The sequence below is a fragment of the Etheostoma spectabile genome, chromosome 7 (genome assembly GCF_008692095.1).
Source record: "Etheostoma spectabile isolate EspeVRDwgs_2016 chromosome 7, UIUC_Espe_1.0, whole genome shotgun sequence".
NCBI lineage: Eukaryota > Metazoa > Chordata > Actinopteri > Perciformes > Percidae > Etheostoma > Etheostoma spectabile.
In genome coordinates, this window is record NC_045739.1 from 4236157 (window position 1) to 4255504 (window position 19348).

At 40.0% G+C, this 19348-nt stretch overlaps 3 protein-coding genes across 9 annotated transcripts in view; 2 read left to right on the forward strand and 1 right to left on the reverse strand.

Moving 5' to 3' along the window:
- LOC116692518 (transcription factor-like 5 protein) lies at window positions 1-5105 on the forward strand. Of its 7 annotated transcripts, none has more exons than XM_032520873.1 (7): window positions 1-210; window positions 707-1268; window positions 1364-1520; window positions 1622-1781; window positions 1904-2090; window positions 3557-3698; window positions 4125-5105. In XM_032520873.1, exons 2-7 carry the CDS (start codon window positions 715-717, stop codon window positions 4248-4250), a joined length of 1326 nt encoding a protein of 441 aa, XP_032376764.1. In that variant the 5' UTR covers window positions 1-210; window positions 707-714; the 3' UTR covers window positions 4251-5105. The 7 variants fall into 7 exon arrangements, with proteins under 7 accessions (XP_032376764.1, XP_032376763.1, XP_032376762.1 ...); XM_032520872.1 differs by having other exon boundaries at window positions 1-123; XM_032520871.1 differs by having other exon boundaries at window positions 1-118.
- col9a3 (collagen, type IX, alpha 3) overlaps window positions 4964-19348 on the reverse strand; it is a 17217-nt gene continuing 2832 nt past the window's right edge. Inside the window, exons 3-32 of the mRNA XM_032520866.1 lie at window positions 18423-18458; window positions 17680-17751; window positions 17443-17496; window positions 15516-15551; window positions 15044-15067; window positions 14780-14833; window positions 13027-13080; window positions 12829-12870; window positions 12659-12715; window positions 12437-12490; window positions 12221-12274; window positions 11981-12034; window positions 11812-11865; window positions 11635-11688; window positions 11500-11553; window positions 11359-11412; window positions 11190-11243; window positions 11027-11071; window positions 10871-10924; window positions 10684-10737; window positions 9969-10022; window positions 9790-9861; window positions 8985-9020; window positions 8664-8708; window positions 8126-8158; window positions 7332-7478; window positions 7153-7207; window positions 6870-7052; window positions 6560-6637; window positions 4964-6143 (exon numbers count right to left, since the gene is read on the reverse strand). Coding sequence (XP_032376757.1) covers window positions 5959-6143; window positions 6560-6637; window positions 6870-7052; window positions 7153-7207; window positions 7332-7478; window positions 8126-8158; window positions 8664-8708; window positions 8985-9020; window positions 9790-9861; window positions 9969-10022; window positions 10684-10737; window positions 10871-10924; window positions 11027-11071; window positions 11190-11243; window positions 11359-11412; window positions 11500-11553; window positions 11635-11688; window positions 11812-11865; window positions 11981-12034; window positions 12221-12274; window positions 12437-12490; window positions 12659-12715; window positions 12829-12870; window positions 13027-13080; window positions 14780-14833; window positions 15044-15067; window positions 15516-15551; window positions 17443-17496; window positions 17680-17751; window positions 18423-18458 — 1902 coding nt within the window. The 3' untranslated portion in view covers window positions 4964-5958. The remainder of the gene's footprint in view (window positions 6144-6559; window positions 6638-6869; window positions 7053-7152; window positions 7208-7331; window positions 7479-8125; window positions 8159-8663; window positions 8709-8984; window positions 9021-9789; window positions 9862-9968; window positions 10023-10683; window positions 10738-10870; window positions 10925-11026; window positions 11072-11189; window positions 11244-11358; window positions 11413-11499; window positions 11554-11634; window positions 11689-11811; window positions 11866-11980; window positions 12035-12220; window positions 12275-12436; window positions 12491-12658; window positions 12716-12828; window positions 12871-13026; window positions 13081-14779; window positions 14834-15043; window positions 15068-15515; window positions 15552-17442; window positions 17497-17679; window positions 17752-18422; window positions 18459-19348) is intronic.
- kcnk15 (potassium channel, subfamily K, member 15) overlaps window positions 17056-19348 on the forward strand; it is a 23049-nt gene continuing 20756 nt past the window's right edge. The window contains exon 1 of the mRNA XM_032520878.1: window positions 17056-17117. The gene's annotated coding sequence lies outside the window, so the exon portion shown is untranslated. The remainder of the gene's footprint in view (window positions 17118-19348) is intronic.

The window sequence follows — 19348 nt, forward strand, 5'->3', positions numbered from 1 at the left end:
AAATACTAAAAGGCTGCTATATCAAGTTGACAGTCAAAAGCGTAACGACGTCCGAGAGTTGGACACCAACGTAGCTAAGTTAATACCCGCGGCCATTGGTCGAGACGTTGACATTAAAACAAGGTAAAGACTCAAGAGCAGGCCCACAGAAAGAGCTGCAGTTCAGAGTCCAAGCCGTATAAGCTCGGTGACTTATTGACTATTGAAAATGTTTGTATTTCTTTATCTAGCTAGATGTTAACGTTAGTGTATGCCAACGTCTTTTCAAATGTACTAACGTTAGCTTAAAGTTTCTCATCCGCTCAAGTTAACGTAAAGTCAGGTCACAAGCTAGCTAGCTTTTGTGTTAATTAGCTAGCTAGCTAGCTACGAACTATTAATCCACGACTGACAGCTTGTGAATAAGTTGTTTAATGTCAGTATTTAGCTAGCTATTGTGCTAGTGTGTTTAGGCTAACAACAAGTACAACACGTTAGTTCATTTTATTAACGTCAACGTTAATTGTTTGGGCAAATAGCCAGCTAAGCTTCCAGGGCACACACAGTTAGAAGTCGGTTAACGTAACAGTACTTTAGCCAGCTACCTACCTAACGTTAGCTATATAACGGTAGTCTGTTCTGGTGTAAATATCAGACAAGTAATATTTTTGTTCTTGTGTAAATATAAGACAAGTAATATTTTTCCTGATCTCCATCACATCTCTAGAGTGGAGAATGTCATCCTTTTTATCTTGTAAAACCCTTGTATCACCATCGTCCAAAGAAAACTGTGACCCTGTTGGGGTAATTTTGAGCCAAAGTGGGTGTTTGACACATGATCATGGGCAGATGTTGGTACCTGAGCTGGGTCTAATGGAGATGTCAGAGTTTGAATATACACACCTTCAGCACCTTATCCAGGCACACATGGATGCACACGTTGCCCCGCCAGATGCCAGATCTCACCCTGCTACAGTGATGGTTAAAGACGACACTGGATCCACAATGGTTTCACCCTTCATGACCGCTCAAGCTATTGACCTATCAACTTCAACTGATGATCACTGTCTGGTGATGCCAGGAGAAAAGACTCCAGTTTCTTATGGAGAGGTCCCGGGTTTTGTGCTAGCCAAAATCAGAAGTGAAAACAGCCCAACTGAACCACACACCAACGACAGCACCTCTTCACAGAAGCGATCGGCTGCTAGAGTTTGCTTGGAGAAAAGGTTTAACTCCATGTCTGCTGACACCCCAAGACAGCAAGATATTCAGTCTGCAGTTGTCAGCAAGTATGTGTCACTGACATAGTGCGTTGGTATTTGTTGGTAAATATCCCCATAATGCTACTTTTTATGGAATGTGCGAAATCTTTGTTGTGTTTCAGTTTTTTGACGATACTTCAGCATTCTGCAGAGGCTCAAGAGGCAGTTATACACCCTCAGATGCATAAGTGGATGAAAGCTGACCGAGCAAACTCTTTTGAGGTTTCCAGCCCATTTGTAGGGGGTGTATTTAACCCAGCCACCAACATGTGTGACCAAGTATGATTAAAAAAATATCAGAATGCACTTTCTTCCAGCTTTATAGATGGCACCGGCAGATTTAATTGTTCCATCCTTTTTTCTTCCTTTTTTAACCTCAGGTGATTGGCCATATTCCTCACATGGTTGAACCTAACAAGCACCAGGGATTAATCATCCCCAAGAGTTTTTCATTTAATTTCCGCCCAGAGAGGGATGTCAAAGCTCAATATACGAGTGGCAGCAACTCAACAGAGAAGCAGCAGTTGACGAACATAGAAAGTAATACTCAGTACCCTACACCTAATCTTATTTCAATAAAGGTTTTTTGTTGTTGTTGCTGGCTTTACTTCACCGCAAATACACAAGTTTGTGTCTAACTTATACACTCTTGTTTTTCGTAGGTGATGCAGTGACAGTCGCTGCCTTCAGAAAACATGGTAGCACCCATAGCTCTCAATCCATCATGGTTGCTTTGACTGCCCCAGACTCCGCTGGAGAATCAGGGAGCAGCACCAGGAAAAGAGTTCGATCTCACATGTCACTTATCCAGCGCAGGGAGAAACACAACTGTAAAGAGAGGGAACGCAGGTGAGCAGCCATTACCAACAGCTGAAGTTGTCTCTACACCATCCACAATTTGCTACGTGGTGTTATTAAATATTAATGTACTTTGATCACAATTTGATGTTTTCATTCTAGGCCATCGTCACAGTCAAATATATTATATTGGTATGTGAAATAACATTAGTTAAAGATTTTTAACCAGCCGTCGCTACAGACTGTTTAAAATGGCTCCTCTCATTCACTCATTGGGCCCTGCATTCGTACTATGGCCACCTCACTTTACAATACCTTTTATATAATGCCAATTTACATTCATTCAGTACTTTTTGCTTTCTGTTTTTCCTGTTGCTTGTTTGTAGGTTTGCTTTTTATTGTGGAAAACTGCTGCTGTAACAAGGGAATTTCCCCATTGTGGGATAAATAAAGTATTATCTAATCTAATAATAAACCCCCTCTTTCTGCCCATGCTGCTTGTCTCTCTATACTGTGGCTATAAAACACAAAAGAAAAGTCCATCTGTACTTCTTTAAACGGAATGTATCATCTTTGGGGTTATGACCTAATGTGTGTGTAATGTTTAATTGCTTAATACACAGATATTTTTAAAACAAGTGAAATAGGGTAAGATAGGTATAGAGCTGCAATAAGTTGATTCATCGTTTAGTTGATCAAAAGAAAATTTGTCAGCAACTATTGTGCTAATCCATTAATTGCTTAAGTAATTTTTTAAAGCTTTAGTGCGTAACCTTTTTTTAAATTAATGAACATCCGTTACATTCAAAACCAAATGAGTTGATGAAAAGTTAATTAAGAATATCAGCTCCACACAACTCTGTATTTATCAGCAAGGCTGTGTTTAGAAGTTAGTGTCGTCCGGCAACTTTTGGCCACAGAAACTCGAGGGAAGATAAATACCTCTTCTGAAGAGTCCACCATGTTTTTTTAATCCTCAGTGTCCTCCTTGTCTAAGTAGCTACTATGTGTAGGAGGGGTGGGGGTTGTGCAGGGTCACAGAAGGCTTGCGTCATGTGGATGCATTGACAGAATTGTTGCCATTACTTAAAATCCCTCATGGGGGAGAAACTATGCACTATAGCTTTAAGCACAAATGCCACACATTTGCTCGCTCCAGGTTCTCAAGTGTAAGAATTCCCAACTTTTCTTGGTCTTACATTATAGTGAGTTGAACATTTTGGGGTCTTGGGAGACATTTAATGATGTTACCTTGTGCTCTAGGATACTGTGTTGTGCAGTTTTCTGATGTTTTATAGACCAAACAATTGATTATTCAAGGAACTACTCCTGCATATTAATTGATGATGAAAGTAATCATTTATTGCAGCCCCAGATAGATGTCAGGATGTCTTCTGTAAATCACTGAGACATGAGACTTTAGGATCTAAATAACAGTGGCAGGGTCATTAAAGTTTGAGAGACACCAAACTATACTATAGACTAAAAACATTTCTATTGTCTTTGCTTCTTCACAGGAAGAGGATTCGTTTGTACTGTGATGAGCTGAACTTGCTAGTGCCATTCTGTAATTCGGATACAGACAAAGTCACCACCTTGCAGTGGACCACTGCCTTCCTCGGATACATAAAAAAAACGTATGGAGACACCCTCAGAGAGGTACGTATGTATTGAGTTAAAACATTGATTATTCTAAAGCAGTTTGGCTTGATCACCCTGCAACTGAATTATTTGAGACTTGAAACCTGGGGCTGTAAGATAAGAGCTTAATTACATTGCCTCCTGCTGCCTGAGTAATACGTAATGCAGCTGACTTAGAGAGTTCAAATCAAGTTCTGCTTACTGTTACAATATACAATTTTACTGTCATGTATTATCCAGTGCCACAGTCTTTGGGAATTGATTTACATAGTCATACTGAAATATACATGGTACCAAATTAAAACAATCCACCACATTATGTTGACTGTGTGCAACCACCTGGAGTAAAAGGGGGGCAGTCTAGATGGGCAAATAATTAAAATAATATAGTATTGATACTATCTATTGTTGTGTACAATCATTTGCTGTTCTCCCCCTTTACAGGAGTTTCAGAAGGTATTTACTGATGGGAAAGGACACTTTCTTAAATCCAGCCCTTCTTCAGGCCAGAACCCAATCCAGCGGGAGATGGACGAGACACTGAGCATTCCTCTTGGGGTAGAGCAATGACCCTCTCACTACTTTATCCAATACATCAGCCAGATATTTGAGTACGTTTTAATTTAAAATTCAAGCTTGGGTTGTCCCATGAGGTCTGGCCATGGGTTAGGTCAATTTGTTGTATTTTTAAATGACAAAAAGTGCCCTTTCGAGAGGAACTCTGCTTCTGACTACATTAATAAGATTTAGAAATTGGAAGGATTCTAGTCTCAGACCATGTGATGCAAAAAATGACCAGTTTTCTTCAGCTGCATTTCAAAACCACACATTATCAGGCTAGTGTTGGAAGCACCATGCAATTTATTCTAAGGCTAATATATTATTCCCCCCCCTTGAGAAAAATTGACTTTTTTATACACAGATGGCACTGTTTCCCTTTTGAAAACAGCTGAGATAGTGCTATAATTATAAGATTTTAACTCGATCATACATACATTTAGGTAATTCTTATATGTTCAGCTTTTATATGCTTAATTCAAAGTTTCACTCTTCACGTTTTTTAAACAGAAAAAATGTTCAAACCGTTCAGTTCAATTTTGTTGTCCACAAACATTTATTCTTTAATCATATCTGTAAATTGATTTAAATACTTGAATTTTGCATACAAATAAGTCTTGCTACCTTGTGAATTAATGGGATTACTTGACTTTCATGGTGTCAAGCATATTACTCTGACATACAGACTGTTCATTTGACATGTTGATATGTAGAGAAGAGTAATGTTTTACTGAAAAGTGGCTTTATTTGTTCTTTCTTACAACATGTCGCTGTAGCATCTTACTGTACATACAACAGTCACCCACAAATAATAAATAGTATTTAAGCACTGGTAGTACATAGTGGATGTGGTCATTGTAGATTTTTTTTTTTTTAAAGAAGGGAAAAAAAAAAAAATACTTTGCTTCTAAGAGTTTGAAATTTATTTTACAATGTCTGATTTATGCATCCACAAGTTTTATTTAGTTATTGATTCTCAAATATAGAGAATCAACTATACATGCAATAAAAAACAAAGAAGCTGTAAAAAAAAAAAAAAAAACTATCAAAAGTTTAAAGGTTTTTGCATTCATCTACACATTTTTGGGCACCCGGGTATTTGTGTTTTTTATTCCTTTTACAATACATACATAGCTCCATGACAGTTTTTTTTAACTCTGTCACCTATTTCCATATTTTACACTGTAAGCTTGTATGTTGAGGTAACACCTGTGACACCTGTTAATGGGCCATGGTACATGCACATTCGCTTCAGTCAGTCACTGTTGTTTTTAGTGTCATCTGCCAGAAGGATGTTAACCAAGGTAACGGTGGCATGGAAACAACATGTACAAAGTTTTATACACAAAAGGACTCATCAATCATTTTCCATTTGTTTGCAAGTCAAGTCTCGTTATACTGTAGTATTTGGAGCAATGCAGTTGTTCTCTTGGACTCTTGGTTCTCTTGGTCCGTGCCTCCGTCCACTTTATTTCTATACGTCATCTTGATGCTTTTGTCTTTCAGTTGCTCTGGTATTCATGTCACTCCTGGGATGTTCCTCTATTCCTCTCAAAATATCACATCCGTTTGATGTTACTCCTGCCACCTTGTGATACATGTGTTTAAATAAAGAGGACATATTTTTGTGATCACTTTCTTCTTTTATTCCTTCCTTCCTTCCCTCACTTATCACCCTTCCACATTGGGGTGGAGGGCATCAGGTTGCAGGAAGTCAAGTTTAATGGTTTTTGGGGTTGGAGGATTTTCCAGCGACCGATGCTCCTTGGCAGGCTGATGTATCACAGATTCCAGGAGTTCCCTGGTGCCCAGTCCTACCTACCCTGCCTGGCTCTCCAGGCTCACCTGGATCTCCTGGAGATCCATCACGCCCATCTTTAACAATTCCAGGTACCCCTGGAAGACCTGTTGACAGCATATAGGTAATGAGCCAAAGGCAACGTGCTGCAGTTCTTTTAAGGGTTTTGTAACACTCTTGTATTTTAAGATGAGAAAACATATCCCCCAGTTTTGCATCAAATATTACACCTTATGTGTCTTGTTTGATGTCAGTAAAAAAAAGTACAAATTCTACCACAATAGACTTTTCTCACATTGCCACATTTTGAATTGTCATTGCAGGAAAATGAGTAACTAATGGAAATGGTAATGGGATGCAGCCATTCCTATTTTTATAAGGTACACCTGTGTTTGACAAGTCAAAATGTTTGGCATGGGTGAGGTCTTTATGTTTAGTAAAGTAACTTTAAATCTGATAGTGACCACGTTGTGGCTCCAGTCAGCTCAAGCTCTAATTAGCGTGTACTGTATAAACCACATACCTTGGTATCCTTGGTCTCCAGTGGGCCCATCGACAGCTTTGCCAATAGATCCCTTATCACCTTGCTCACCAACATCACCTGTTGGGAAAGCAGAACATTTTAATCAGTGGGGGAAAGAAACTAAGTGCATTTACTCAAGTACTGTATTTTATGACTTTTATTTATGCGTTTACTGGATTTCAGAGGGAGATATGTACTTTTTATTGTTACTTCATTTATTTGACAAAACAGTTCTTTCCGATTTAACATAACAAAATGATAAACTTACAAATTACAGATAAAAGGTTCATACTGATTTTAATTTTCATACCTCTGGGACCTGGGTCTCCAAGTTCTCCTGGCAGGCCTCTGTAACCTGGTGGTCCACGGGAACCTGGATGCCCAATAGAGCCAACAACTCCAGGCGTTCCCGGAAGCCCAGCAGGGCCGGGGCGGCCCACCATTCCAGGCGCCAGGGGTCTTCGAAGGTTAGCTGCCAGCTGTGCAATCTGGTCTGCGTGATAGAAAACACCAGAGGGTCAATTATTCAGCTTACCCTTTCTTTAGCACTATACTAATTGCAGAAAAAAAAAAAATTAGTTAAGATGTCACACCATCGATCATTGAGCCACACAGCTCTCTAATGTGCTGCTCACTCGCCAGTTTACCCTGAAACACAAGTTGATCAGACACTTTTAAGGTGTAGGCTCATTCAGGCAGTTCATTAGAAAACATCAACTTAACTATTTAATATGCATCAATTTTTTACAGATTAAAAAATAAAAACACTCACGGGTACACCTGTCTTTCCTGCAATTCCAGGCAGACCCTGCTCCCCTTGGAAGCCCATAATTCCTGGTTTACCTGGAGGCCCTCTAGCCCCAAGCTCTCCTTGTGGGCCTGTCACCCCCTTAGGTCCCAGTTCACCCCGCTTTCCAGCCTATAATCAACAAAAGTTATCCGTTAAATAACTCATTACATTTAGCAAAAATGAAGAACTGGAGCTAAAAACATCCATAAGCCTTTGATTTGATTGCTGACTAACCACCAACCAAGGTACAAACTGGGTGTGTTGAGACAATGCAGTGGCATATTCATATGGCTTCTTGTTGCTTGGTAATTACTCCAAGGAGTACATAGCAAACAGTAAATGGAACTATGAGAGTGAGGTTCATCAGTACAGTGTCTCTAATTAAATCAATTTAGCTGTGGTTTAATGTGACTTGTCTCTCCTTTGTGGCGCTAGCAGTGAACAGGCCAATAAAGCTGAAGCAGAAATACCTACCTCTAATTAATCCTATTAAACCTGGAATGTGAAGCAGAGTCATGTGCAATGATTTTGATGAGTGGGCAACAGCTCAGAGCTAGACTCCATTTTTAATGTTTAGTGAGAGAGCTGACACAAACTTGTGCTGCTAATTACACCCACACACAACATCTGATCTAACTATGTGTGTGCTAATAGAAAGACTACTGTGTCTATAGAACTGGTTTGGAAGAAGCAGGTCTAAGTGGAGTTATAAAACACTGCAAAGGTGTCTAGATGACACATAAGTAACAGTAAATGAAAACATTGATGTAACTCACCTCTCCTTTTTGTCCAACTGGGCCAAAAGGACCCTGAAAGTCAGGACATACTGTGTGTTTACTTTGACATTAGTGAAATGACGTGACATTACAAAATGTTCCACAACACATTCACTTTATTTGTATCGCACCTTGTATACAAGTTAGAGCAATCCAAAGACACAACATAATAAATTCATTTAAATAATGGTCATAAAACATTCAAATTAAAAGCCACCAGGCTAAACAGATAGATTGTACACTTTACGTTTAAAGATATCAACACTTCCAGTTGCCATTTTGGGCAGCAGAAAAACTAAAAGTTGCCTCACAGAAGTTTTTGAAAATACTCATGTCAGAGAATCTGAAAGAAAATTGTATTGTTCCGAAAAACTCATAGGATACCACTGTTAAGACTTTAAAATAGGTGTAATGTGTTCTCTCCATAAGAACCAATTGTAAAACGAATCACTGCTGACTGAAGTAATGGGTCTCGAGATCATTAATACTGTGTGTCTTTGGATTGTGATGGGACAGTAAAATGTAAGAAAATACTCACAGGTTCGCCATTCTCTCCTGGTAAACCATCACTTCCTGCCACTCCCTATAGAGACAACCGAATATCTGAATTATTTGATTTCATCTCACAACTGCATTTTTTGTATGCCTTTTCTCTTCATCAGTACCTGGCTAAGAATGTTCATTAATCTCTTGGGCTGATTAAAGAGTTTCAGGCATCATGAATGGAAAAAAAAAATGTTAACAGTATAAAACATTCCTGTCTATTTCAAAAAGCTGGTTGAGGATTATCCCAGTGCATTCAGTGGAGATCATACTGTATGATCTGTTAACCAGCTTGGACTTCGACTTAAATATTTACCATGTCTCCTTTTGCTCCAGATGCTCCAACTGGACCCTATAAGGTTGAAAATGGAGAGAGAGAGAGAGAGAATAAATGAGAGACATGTAGAGATATTTGTGGAAGTGCAGCTGTAGCAGAAAGTAGGGGGATGAAGGTGGGCTGGTTGAGGGGAACCAGGAGCAATATAAAGACCGCCATTGTTCTGTCCTCAGATTCTGAACAGGAGGCCTTTTTGTTTTTGAGCTCTCGCTCTCAGCTGCAGTTTGAGTTCATACCACTGAGACTGAGGTGGGATGACCTGCTTGTCGACATACAGTACCTGGATAGTTACATATCTCTGACTGTGTTTGTGTGTAGAAATGCTGGTGCGCAGAGACATTTGATCAAGTTTCATGTTAGAATTTGAAAGAGGGACCCTTAATGAAGATTTTTTTTGTGTTTTGGTTTTACATAGTGTATTAGAGCTTGATTGATTCAATTCATTGATTGATTAGTCAATCGGCAAGAAATTGACTATTTGGCAACTTTTTGATCATCATTTTGAGTCATTTTTGTAAGAAAAAATGCCCGAATTCTCTGGTTCCAGCCTCTTTCGCTGTTGTTTTAGTCTTCTATGAAAGAGTAAAGGCGTTGCTATTTTCTGACATTTCATGGGCCGTATGACTAATCAATTAATTGAGAAACTAACTGGTAGATAAATTGATTATAATGGGAAGAATATGTTTGTTATTGTTATAAGAAAGTTAGAGCCCTATTACTGTTTGATGGGTTACAGTGGGTGACGTTGAACTCTAGGACATAACGTTACACACGTCAAACTCACCCTTTCACCAAACTCTCCACGGATTCCTGTTGGACCTGGGAGACCTGGATCCCCCAAGGCTCCGTTTACCCCCTGTGTACATGACACACAGACACACATACACACACGCACACAGCCAGTGAGTTAACCAAAAAATGAAAAACAAAAACAATAATGGTTGATGATGTAATGCAACTGACCTGAAAGCCTTTCCCTCCCTGAGGCCCAGGGTTGCCCACAGGTCCAATGCCTCCCTGTTGGAAACACACATTGTCATATAATCCTATAGGAAGAGCTCACAGTAGTAAAACAGACTGGATGTTAATGGAAATTCAGAGATGCAGAACATAAAAAATAAGCACAATGGTTGTGTGAAGTTAAGTAATTCCAATGCTGTCCTATCTCTTTATTCTTCGCCGCAGGGTCTGATGTGAAAAACAAAGAGCTCTCTGTTTATGAATTTCTCCTTTATGAATACCTGGCTCTCATCACTGGCCCTTCATTACTAACTCCACCTTAGCAAGGCTACTGAATCAGCCGGAGTACTGTAGAATATCATTAACATCGAAGGGCAGTTGTTTATTATTCTGCTATTCCAGTTTTATTCGATGCTGCAATGAATTGTGGTCTTTTGAGATGGGTGCTAAACATTCATTGCATTTCTTTTTCAGTCATGGTGCATTCAGATATCCACACTAGTTGGAACAGTGCACTTTAAAGTTTTGGAAACGGAGTCTAAATTCTGTAAACTGGTTACATTTACAGACCCTCCGTGCAGCACAGAGTAATAATTTGGCTTCTAAACGGGGCAAAGACTATTTTTTAAATGGCTTGTAATAGATGCTTTTGAAGCTATTCTAGCAATTTGACAAAAGCTCATCACAGCCTTTTTTTCTAGTGTAAGCATGCACTTACTGCCACTCCTCTGGGTCCTGCTATCCCCCTCTCTCCTGGGATGCCGATGTCACCCTGAGGGAGGAGACGAAAGACGGTGTGGACAAGTCAGGAGAGTTTAGAGTCCAGACGTAACATTGTGGGGTTAAGTGACATGTCAGTGAGGCTGATACCCTCCCCTCCCAAAAAAAGCCCATCAGATACATACAGGAATACCTGGCTCTCCAGAAGGCCCTGTCTCCCCAGGCTTCCCTGGATCACCCTGGTGTAAAAGAGAGGGAGAAGATAAAAGTTGTCCTCCATGGTCCTGATCTCAATTTTAAGGTTGAAGTCCGCTTCTATTTGTAATTTGTGTAATACTCACAACTCCTCCTTTGGACCCCTTTGCACCGGCCTTTCCTTGTAGACCCTGGAACAGAAAAGAAAGCGGGTGTTACAATCAAACAGCTAATTAGACTAGATTTAAATAACGTCCTTTATTGTCAATTAGACAGGAAACGCTCAAATTGGTTTTTCAAAATACTCACAGGAAGACCATTTGGTCCTTTCTCTCCAACTACCCCATGGCGTCCGGCATCACCCTATCAACACAGACACCACAGTGACTGTGACATCAGCATTTTTCACACAATCACTTTATGTGGACACACAACTAATTGAAGCCCAAAGCTTGCAGAAAGTAAAGGTGTGACTTACCTTCTCGCCATCTAACCCTGGTGTACCATCTTTGCCATCTCTGCCGGGCATACCCTGTAGAACACATCACATATATCTCTCATGGTTCTAAGAGGTGATGTATATTAAAAATGTATAATTTGTAATCAGATATGCACTTACAGGGTCCCCTTTGAGTCCGGCTCCTCCAGGACCTCCTTTGGGACCAATTTTACCCTGTTGAGAGACACATCAGAGTTTCATTTATACATCATTATTTGTGAAAACTAATAGGACAAATTAAAGTTGTTTACTTACAATTTCTCCTTTGGGTCCTTTGAAACCCTGTGGTCCTTTTTCTCCGGCGTCACCCTAGACACATCAGATGAAACACACACAGCTATTCATTGATGGGACCAGCCGTCTATTCTGGCTGTAAACTATTACCAAACACCATTTTTATTCCACGTGTGTTACAAACAAGGAGAGACTCACTGTCTTTCCGATGATGCCGGCGATGCCAGGTTTGCCTCTGAAACCAGGCAGGCCCTAGAGACAAAGGAAGGTCAAAGGAAACATACTGTAAGTACACAAATTCTGTCTGCATTGTGAGTGATAAGAAGCTGAACAAGGAAGCAGTGGCCGTGTTCTAAAAGTTGCTTACTCTGTCTCCTACAGATCCCATTGGGCCTTGTAAACCCCTGAGACCACGCGGGCCCTGAAACACAGCATAAGAGCATCGTGAATACACTTTAAAACATAATAAGAAAAAACACTCAGGATGTTTTTTTATTTTTTATTTTAATTACCTGGATAAGCTGTACTTTATATGCTAACGGAAAAATCTATGTGTAGGTAACAAGTCATAGTAACACAATTTCTGAGTCATGTTTATGTAACTCACCTGCAGACCCACAGTCCCAGGAATACCTGGTGGGCCAGGTAGACCTATGTCACCCTAGAAAAAGAACAGGCATTTAGTAATGACAAATGACATGAAGTAATGTGACAATAAAACCAATAGTTTGCACATACTAGGCTGATAACATTGTTATTTAACCCAGTTAGCCACATTACATCACTGACAATGGTCAAAATATCTGTCACATAATAAACTCACCTTCTCTCCATTTTTTCCAGGCTCTCCCTTGTCTCCTTTATGCCCCGTGTGACCCTACATGAGGAGAAATACACAGACTTGAATATAGACAGGATGAGTGTGCATGAGAAAAACATATTGTGAGGTTGCAGGGTGACATGAGTTGCGTATAGTCCCACAGATCTATTGAGAAGCATGTAAATCAAAACAAATCTTAGAAGAACCATGACACGCTTTATTTACCTTGAATCCTGGCATCCCAGAAGCACCAGAGGGACCAGGGGGGCAGATGGCGGGACACTGCAGAGGACAGAGACGACACACTAAGGACTCTAAACTCACTGTACGCAGGTGACGCATGTTCAGTTCACTGTCATTCTGCTGCTCTCACAGGTGCACGGTTGGAAACTTACCAGAAGGTCACCGCTAAGATCTTGAAGAGTGCCAGGAAGTCCCTGACAGGAGGAGGAAGGACAACACACATTAAGAGAGATCTGTGAATCCACAGACCTTCAAAAAGAGATCCACTGGGTGGCGGTGGAATAATAAAGTCTTTGACCATATTGTACCAGCAGCACTAGTCATCAAATGATAATAATAACTGCACTTACTGGTGGTCCATCAGGGCCAGAAGGTCCAGGAAGTCCTGGAAGACCCTCCATGCCCTGAGAAACGGATAGATAGCACCAAGATTAGTACCATCTTCAGCACCTTAGTTTAAAATCAGTTTTTTCCCGATTTTATGAAAGATAGAATCAATCTGCAACATCTCAGCTGAGTGAAATCATCTGGCCACAGTTATCCCAATCAGTTGTGGTGGTCCTTTAGGGAAGAGTAGCACCTAAAGTCCCCCTCCACTCAGAAAACACTGACACTTTTGCTAATTGTCACTTAACTTGGATGTTTGACCATGTATTGCGCAGAATAATGTTTGCGTAGAGTTTGACAATGGACAGCGGTTTTCACATTCATATGTTGAAGTGGGAAAGTTTCTCTGCGTTCACCTTATACCTGTACCTTCGAGCATGTTTTAGTGACATTGCATTAGTGACTAGTTTTGCGCCAATCATGGTCCAACACGCAACAAGTGTGATGTTGACACTGGAGATGTCCAGCACAGCACACATACACAGTGAAGTAGGAGATGTTCCTCAACAGGGGAGACGGAGCTGATGTAATTCTAAGAAATTTTAACAAGGTAATGAACTTTTTTTTTCTGGAAAACCATATCGGACACAAATTATTGTTCTAAGCAAAAGTGTTGTAAAAGTTTGTATCATCTTAAAACATGTGGAGGGGATCTTTTACTACAACTCAACTAAAGGTAGAGCTAAAAGTCTGCATACTATGGTAACCCTGACAACAATCCTAATTGTTCAAAAATCTTACATATCAACCTCACCTGTCAATGCACAGGGGCGGGGTTTGGAGAAGGGGAGGTTATATAAGGGCTGGGTGTGTTCGGTTCAAATCCTTTGTCTGAGACCATGCTGCTACACCCGTGAGTTTGTTTGAAATGATTCTGCCATTTTGTTTGAGATGATTTGATGAGTTATGTCTTTTACAGTTTACATTAGGAGGAAAAAGTGGTTATATATTATTTTACCCTGTATTAACTTATGTTTTATATTTAAGTAGCATCCTGATGAAGGCTTAAAGGATATTCTTTAAAAAGTATAGGCATTAATAATGTCAGATATTTACTTTTTGTTTATTCTTAGTTATGGTCAGCATGGCAATATATGGATTTGTTTTGAAATTCATCCATCTATTCATCCATTCCCCTTATTCAATAAATAGTTCAGTGCTGTTGGATCATTGTTTAATGTGCACACCAGCTAGAAGTTCCATGTTCCAGTCAACTTCATACTCCCTGATCAGCCAATAATAATCTTATTGACATCAAGTTCAGAATATGCATTTTTTTTGTTGCTAATATTGTCCCAAACTGTATTTTTAATGTGAACCCCAACCATCAGATGAATGCTGACCCAGACAAAAAAAAATACCTTCACACTGCTGCTGCAAATAGTTTTGTGAAATTGAGCAAACTTTTAATTACATAGACTGAGCATGAGCATTGAATAATCCAAATAAAGTGTGACCCAGTAGACACTAGGCCAGTATCCTACTGGTCCTGCTACGTTGTTTAGAAATTTAGGCCAATGTTGTGCTGGTTGTTTCCAGCAGAGTGGGGAGCGCACTCACATTCCCTATTCACCTAATAATACGTTCATTTTCTGTGGCCAATTGGGTATTAAATCAAAGCTGTAATAGGCAACTGGAATTATTTGACTCATTGAATCAGAGGATGTGGCTTCATGAGGATGGCAGGAAGTCTAATTGGAGAGATCAGATACTTACGGCTGGACCCTGGGGTCCAACTCCGCCTGGCAACCCGTTGGTTCCAGGTAGTCCCTAGAAACAAAAGACACTGGGTGTGTGCAAGACATCAGAGTACATGTGTAGATCTAGCGCACAATCAAGGCTCCAACATTGTCTAATTTGTGCAAGCATGCTGTCTCACGATAAACAAGTTATAGTGATATATACAAGGATGATACAAATACATCACAATCTCCTGTCTGCACATAAGAATGATGTAACAAGACAGCGCTGTGTACTCACTGCAGCTCCTGGTCTCCCTCTGCCCTACGGAAGACACAGGAAGGCGAATTAAGTCACAAACACCAAGGGAATGATTTGATTTGCTCACATCAATATCCACCACATGCGGTATAACTGCATTAAATCTGCTTTGAAAGTTTGATGCTGTGAGGTGAATATGCACTTTTGCAGTCACGTTAAATCAGAGCGGACTATAATCTTTAATGTTTATGTGACGCTGTCACTTTCAAAAGTGTCCTATTACCTTTATGTCAGCTGGGGGCTGCGTCAATAAATCTGATTTCACACGTAACTGCTTTAGCTCCGATTGGTGTAGGGATAGGGTGGTGTATATGGTAAATGTCACGGAATGAGAAGCGTTTCAGGTGAATATGGTCAATGTGACAACAAAGAGCCGTCAGAGGACTGGAAGAACGACTGTTGCATACTGTGTATATTTCTTAGGTGTTGCATAGTATGTGGGGTTACTTACAGGAGGTCCAGGTGGCCCAGGAGGTCCAGGGTCACCCTGTAGAGAGCAAGGCAAAATACCACAATCAGCATCTCCGACATAATCAAACAAAACAAACTGAGTTTCCCATATGAACCGTTTGAACACAATGCTTATCAGTGTGTGGTTTCGCCTTATAGTTAGCTGTAATATGGGCTTGTTAAATAACATATGGAAATGAATGACCATATTTGTCCCTTTTTTTTATTATAGTTCAAGGAGCAATTGTTTACTGTGTGTGCAATTCAAACTATATTAACATTCAAATTTGTCTGAGAAAGTTCAAGGTCTGCATAGCCTACGAATGGGGGCTGCCATTCAACAGCTCTTTTAGTTATTGTAAGGGGTGGGTGTGTGGGTGTGTGTGTGTGTGTGGCGCTTGACACCATTGCTAGTCACATTCTAGCTAGACACAATAAGGAAAAAGGAGTTTTGTCGCTATATGACTTTATATTTTATTCTATAAATACCTAATAGGTTCTCACTGTTCGGCGATACTGTTGAAAATAGACTTGGTGTTATTACGTTATTGGGAAATCAATTATTCAAAAACAATTACTCAAAAGAAGAGGAAGCTGATAGTCATTTGGACAAGACTTTTTTAATGTGTCACGAAAGTAGATCACAAACACTCAACTGTTAAAGTTACTGAGGAGAACATGTCTGCATCTTGGTGATTATTGCGATCAATTAACATTTGTTTTTATTAAAATCAATGACTTTGATTGCATATGTAGTTTGGTTGTAAAATCCCAAAACAATTCATTGACTTACTATTGTTAGCGGTGGAGGACACAATAACAAGTATTTTTGATCTGAGATCCATATCGTCTTTAGTCCACTGACTTCAGTTTGTTTAGGCTACATGTTCCATCCATTATTCCTGTGAGTAACCTGTGGCGCCCATCCTCCTTTCCAACCCCCATGAGCCTTTCTCCTCCAATAGCTCTTTGTTTACCTTCCTCACAGCTGTATTTGTGTTGCCTTAGAGGGCAAAAACCAGGCCTAACGCAGTGATGTTACTTTCCTTTTATTGGCTGCATTCCTGTGTGCAAACAAGACGACAAAGTATACTGGTACCCAAACCCTAAACAAATGTGAGGTAGCTTAAAGAAATCACCTTGTAAATACAACACTAAATCTGTATTGTGTTGAGAAAATGAACAGTCACCATTACTGTTGGCAGATTATTGGTGCACAGCAGCTAATTCTGTCTCAAGCTCCACCAGTTTGATCCTGTTTCTTTGACTCTTCAGCACTATGAACCAGCCATGACGGTGTAGTAATCTAAGTAATTAGGGACACTGGTTGACGCAAGCTTCCTCATTAGGTTGGCTAATTAGTTGAATTACTGGGGGGAGGGGGGTGTTATCTGTCTTGACGGTGAATTTGCAGCCTTACAGCGGAGGTCCCTCAATCTTTATTCTTTCATATCTTCCATTTAATGTGTCTTCCAGTGAAATCATAAGATGCAACAGTGCCGATGTATGTGTTGTGATTCTGTCTTCTCTTGTGCTCTCAGAGGATAATACCCGTTTCCCTCCGCATCGGGGCAACAGATCATCATCCCCTGCAGTCTCACAGGTTGGTGGGAAACTGTGTGCATTCCGGGCCGGATTAGGGAAGCAACAAGAAATAAATCCGATTCTGATCCCTCATTAAAATTATTCCACCAAGAGGGTGAGCGGCTAGACAAATCCATGCTGACAGAGGAAACACAGGCCTTGTCCCTGTTAGACCCCCCCCCCTAAATATCTTTATGTAACAGCAGCCAATCAACCTGCAGTGTTTCTGCACACGTATGTGTCTTACTAGGGGGTAGTTTGTAGTAGATAAGCTCATTAACCTAAATTGGGTGCATCTTTAAGCCTAACATAAGCATCCCAGAAAGATCAAAAGACACACTTACTGCTTCCCCTGGGGGTCCATCTTTCCCAGCAGGACCATCAGGACCTGTCAAACCCTGAAGTGGAAGCATATGATAAGCATTTGTTATTCGTCATTGGCTCGTGCTCTGCTATCATTTTAAACATCAATAAGCATTTCCCTTTCATATACTACACTCTGTTGACATCCTTTGACATAGACAAAAGATTGTGTGTTGATGTTAGTAAGAGAATAGCCTGTGTGTTTATTGGTCACTTACGTCCACTCCTGGAAGACCTGGCAGGCCTGGTTTTCCTGCTATCCCTGGTATCCCTGGTTTGCCTTTGGGACCCTACACAGAAAGAGGTTCAGGAAATAGTGCACAATGTATCATTTATCTACCCAAGAAAACAATTCTAATATTCAAATTTCTACTTTTTATCAGAACATCATCAGCCAAATGAAAGAAAATTACTATTTTTCCTTATCCGAATCAAGGGTTTAAGGCTAGAGAGTGTCATACGCTCAAAGCTCTTTCAGACAAATTGGAACTCTGGGTCATATCAGGGACTGAGCAAAAATGATTAGGGTGGAAAACAGGGTCAGAAAAGAGGAGATTGCAATGTTACTAATGGCTGAAAGCAGGATAGTCTGACTATTGGAAGAGCAGTCTTTTTTTCTCATCGTAAGTTTAGATTTTATTTCAGGCTTTCTTTGAAATATAGTTAACGACATTTGCATCAAAAAGACAACAGTCTTGTTTCTGTATTAACGTATGCATTTAGAAGTTCCAGTAATATTTTAAGTTTTAAATTGGGATATACCGATATTAACACTGGTATAGTATTTTGACTCACTGTGGGAAGGGTGTTGCAGTGTTTTTTTTAAGTCAAGAGGGTTCAAAGAAAATGTAACACTGTGGAGGGCCTTGCGTTTTTTAATTTTTTTTGTTTTTACAAAGTGAAATATTCATCACCACCTCAAGTTCCATATAAAGCTGACCAGACTTGTTGTAAAACTTACAGATTTCCCTGGCAGCCCAGCAGGTCCCGGTTTGCCCTGTTAACGAGAGAGAAAATGTAAGTAATACAGCCAGACAACACAGTTCCGCACTTCCAGAGACAACAATGTTTGCTTATAGACCGAGATCTTGATTCAAATCCTTCAATAACTTAACGTAATACCAACAACAGAAATATTAAAGTGTTTAAAGCAGTGAGTTCTGATCTGCTTCAGTATGTAGGACATGCTGTGTATCTTCTGCAGAGACTGGGGGCAAAACAAACACTACTAAACTGACCTGATGCGGAGTGGTTACATGATAAAGCTCAGCTTGGTTTGTACGGGGGTGGGGGGGGGGGGGGGGGGGGGGGGGGGGGGGCGCAGGGAGGTGGTGGTGAGGTGAAAATCTAGATGGTCTCACCGGTTGGGGAAGTATGAATGAGCCCTCTGTGTGCCTAAACTTTACTGCAGTCCCAAAATAATCACAACTAAGGTTTCCAGCCATGGCTTGACAACATTTACAATGTTTTTCTATTTAACATAAGAGTTTGACAAATATATTTCACTTTGTTACAGAGTGTTGTTTTTTTAATTTTCTTTTTTAACTTGGCTTCCCTGTAATCCAATTTCCTTTTCAATTTGTGCAATTAAAATCTCGTCCCATCATGTTGTACCTCATACTTGTTTACCATTACATCATTCTACTACACAGTGTGTCCCCTTAAATTTCAATAGATTGTTCTTGTATTGTCCACATTTATTGATGAGATCCAATAATGGATACTCATTTTATTTATTACGCTGACTGATATTACACTGTGAATTGTTATGACCAAAAAAGAAGCTGAGCTATTTGCAGTATGAATAATTGAAGCTTGAAGGGTTGCCAGTTTTTATTTTTTACCCACAGAATTCTATTTAGTAGACACTAAACACTGCCTACAGTT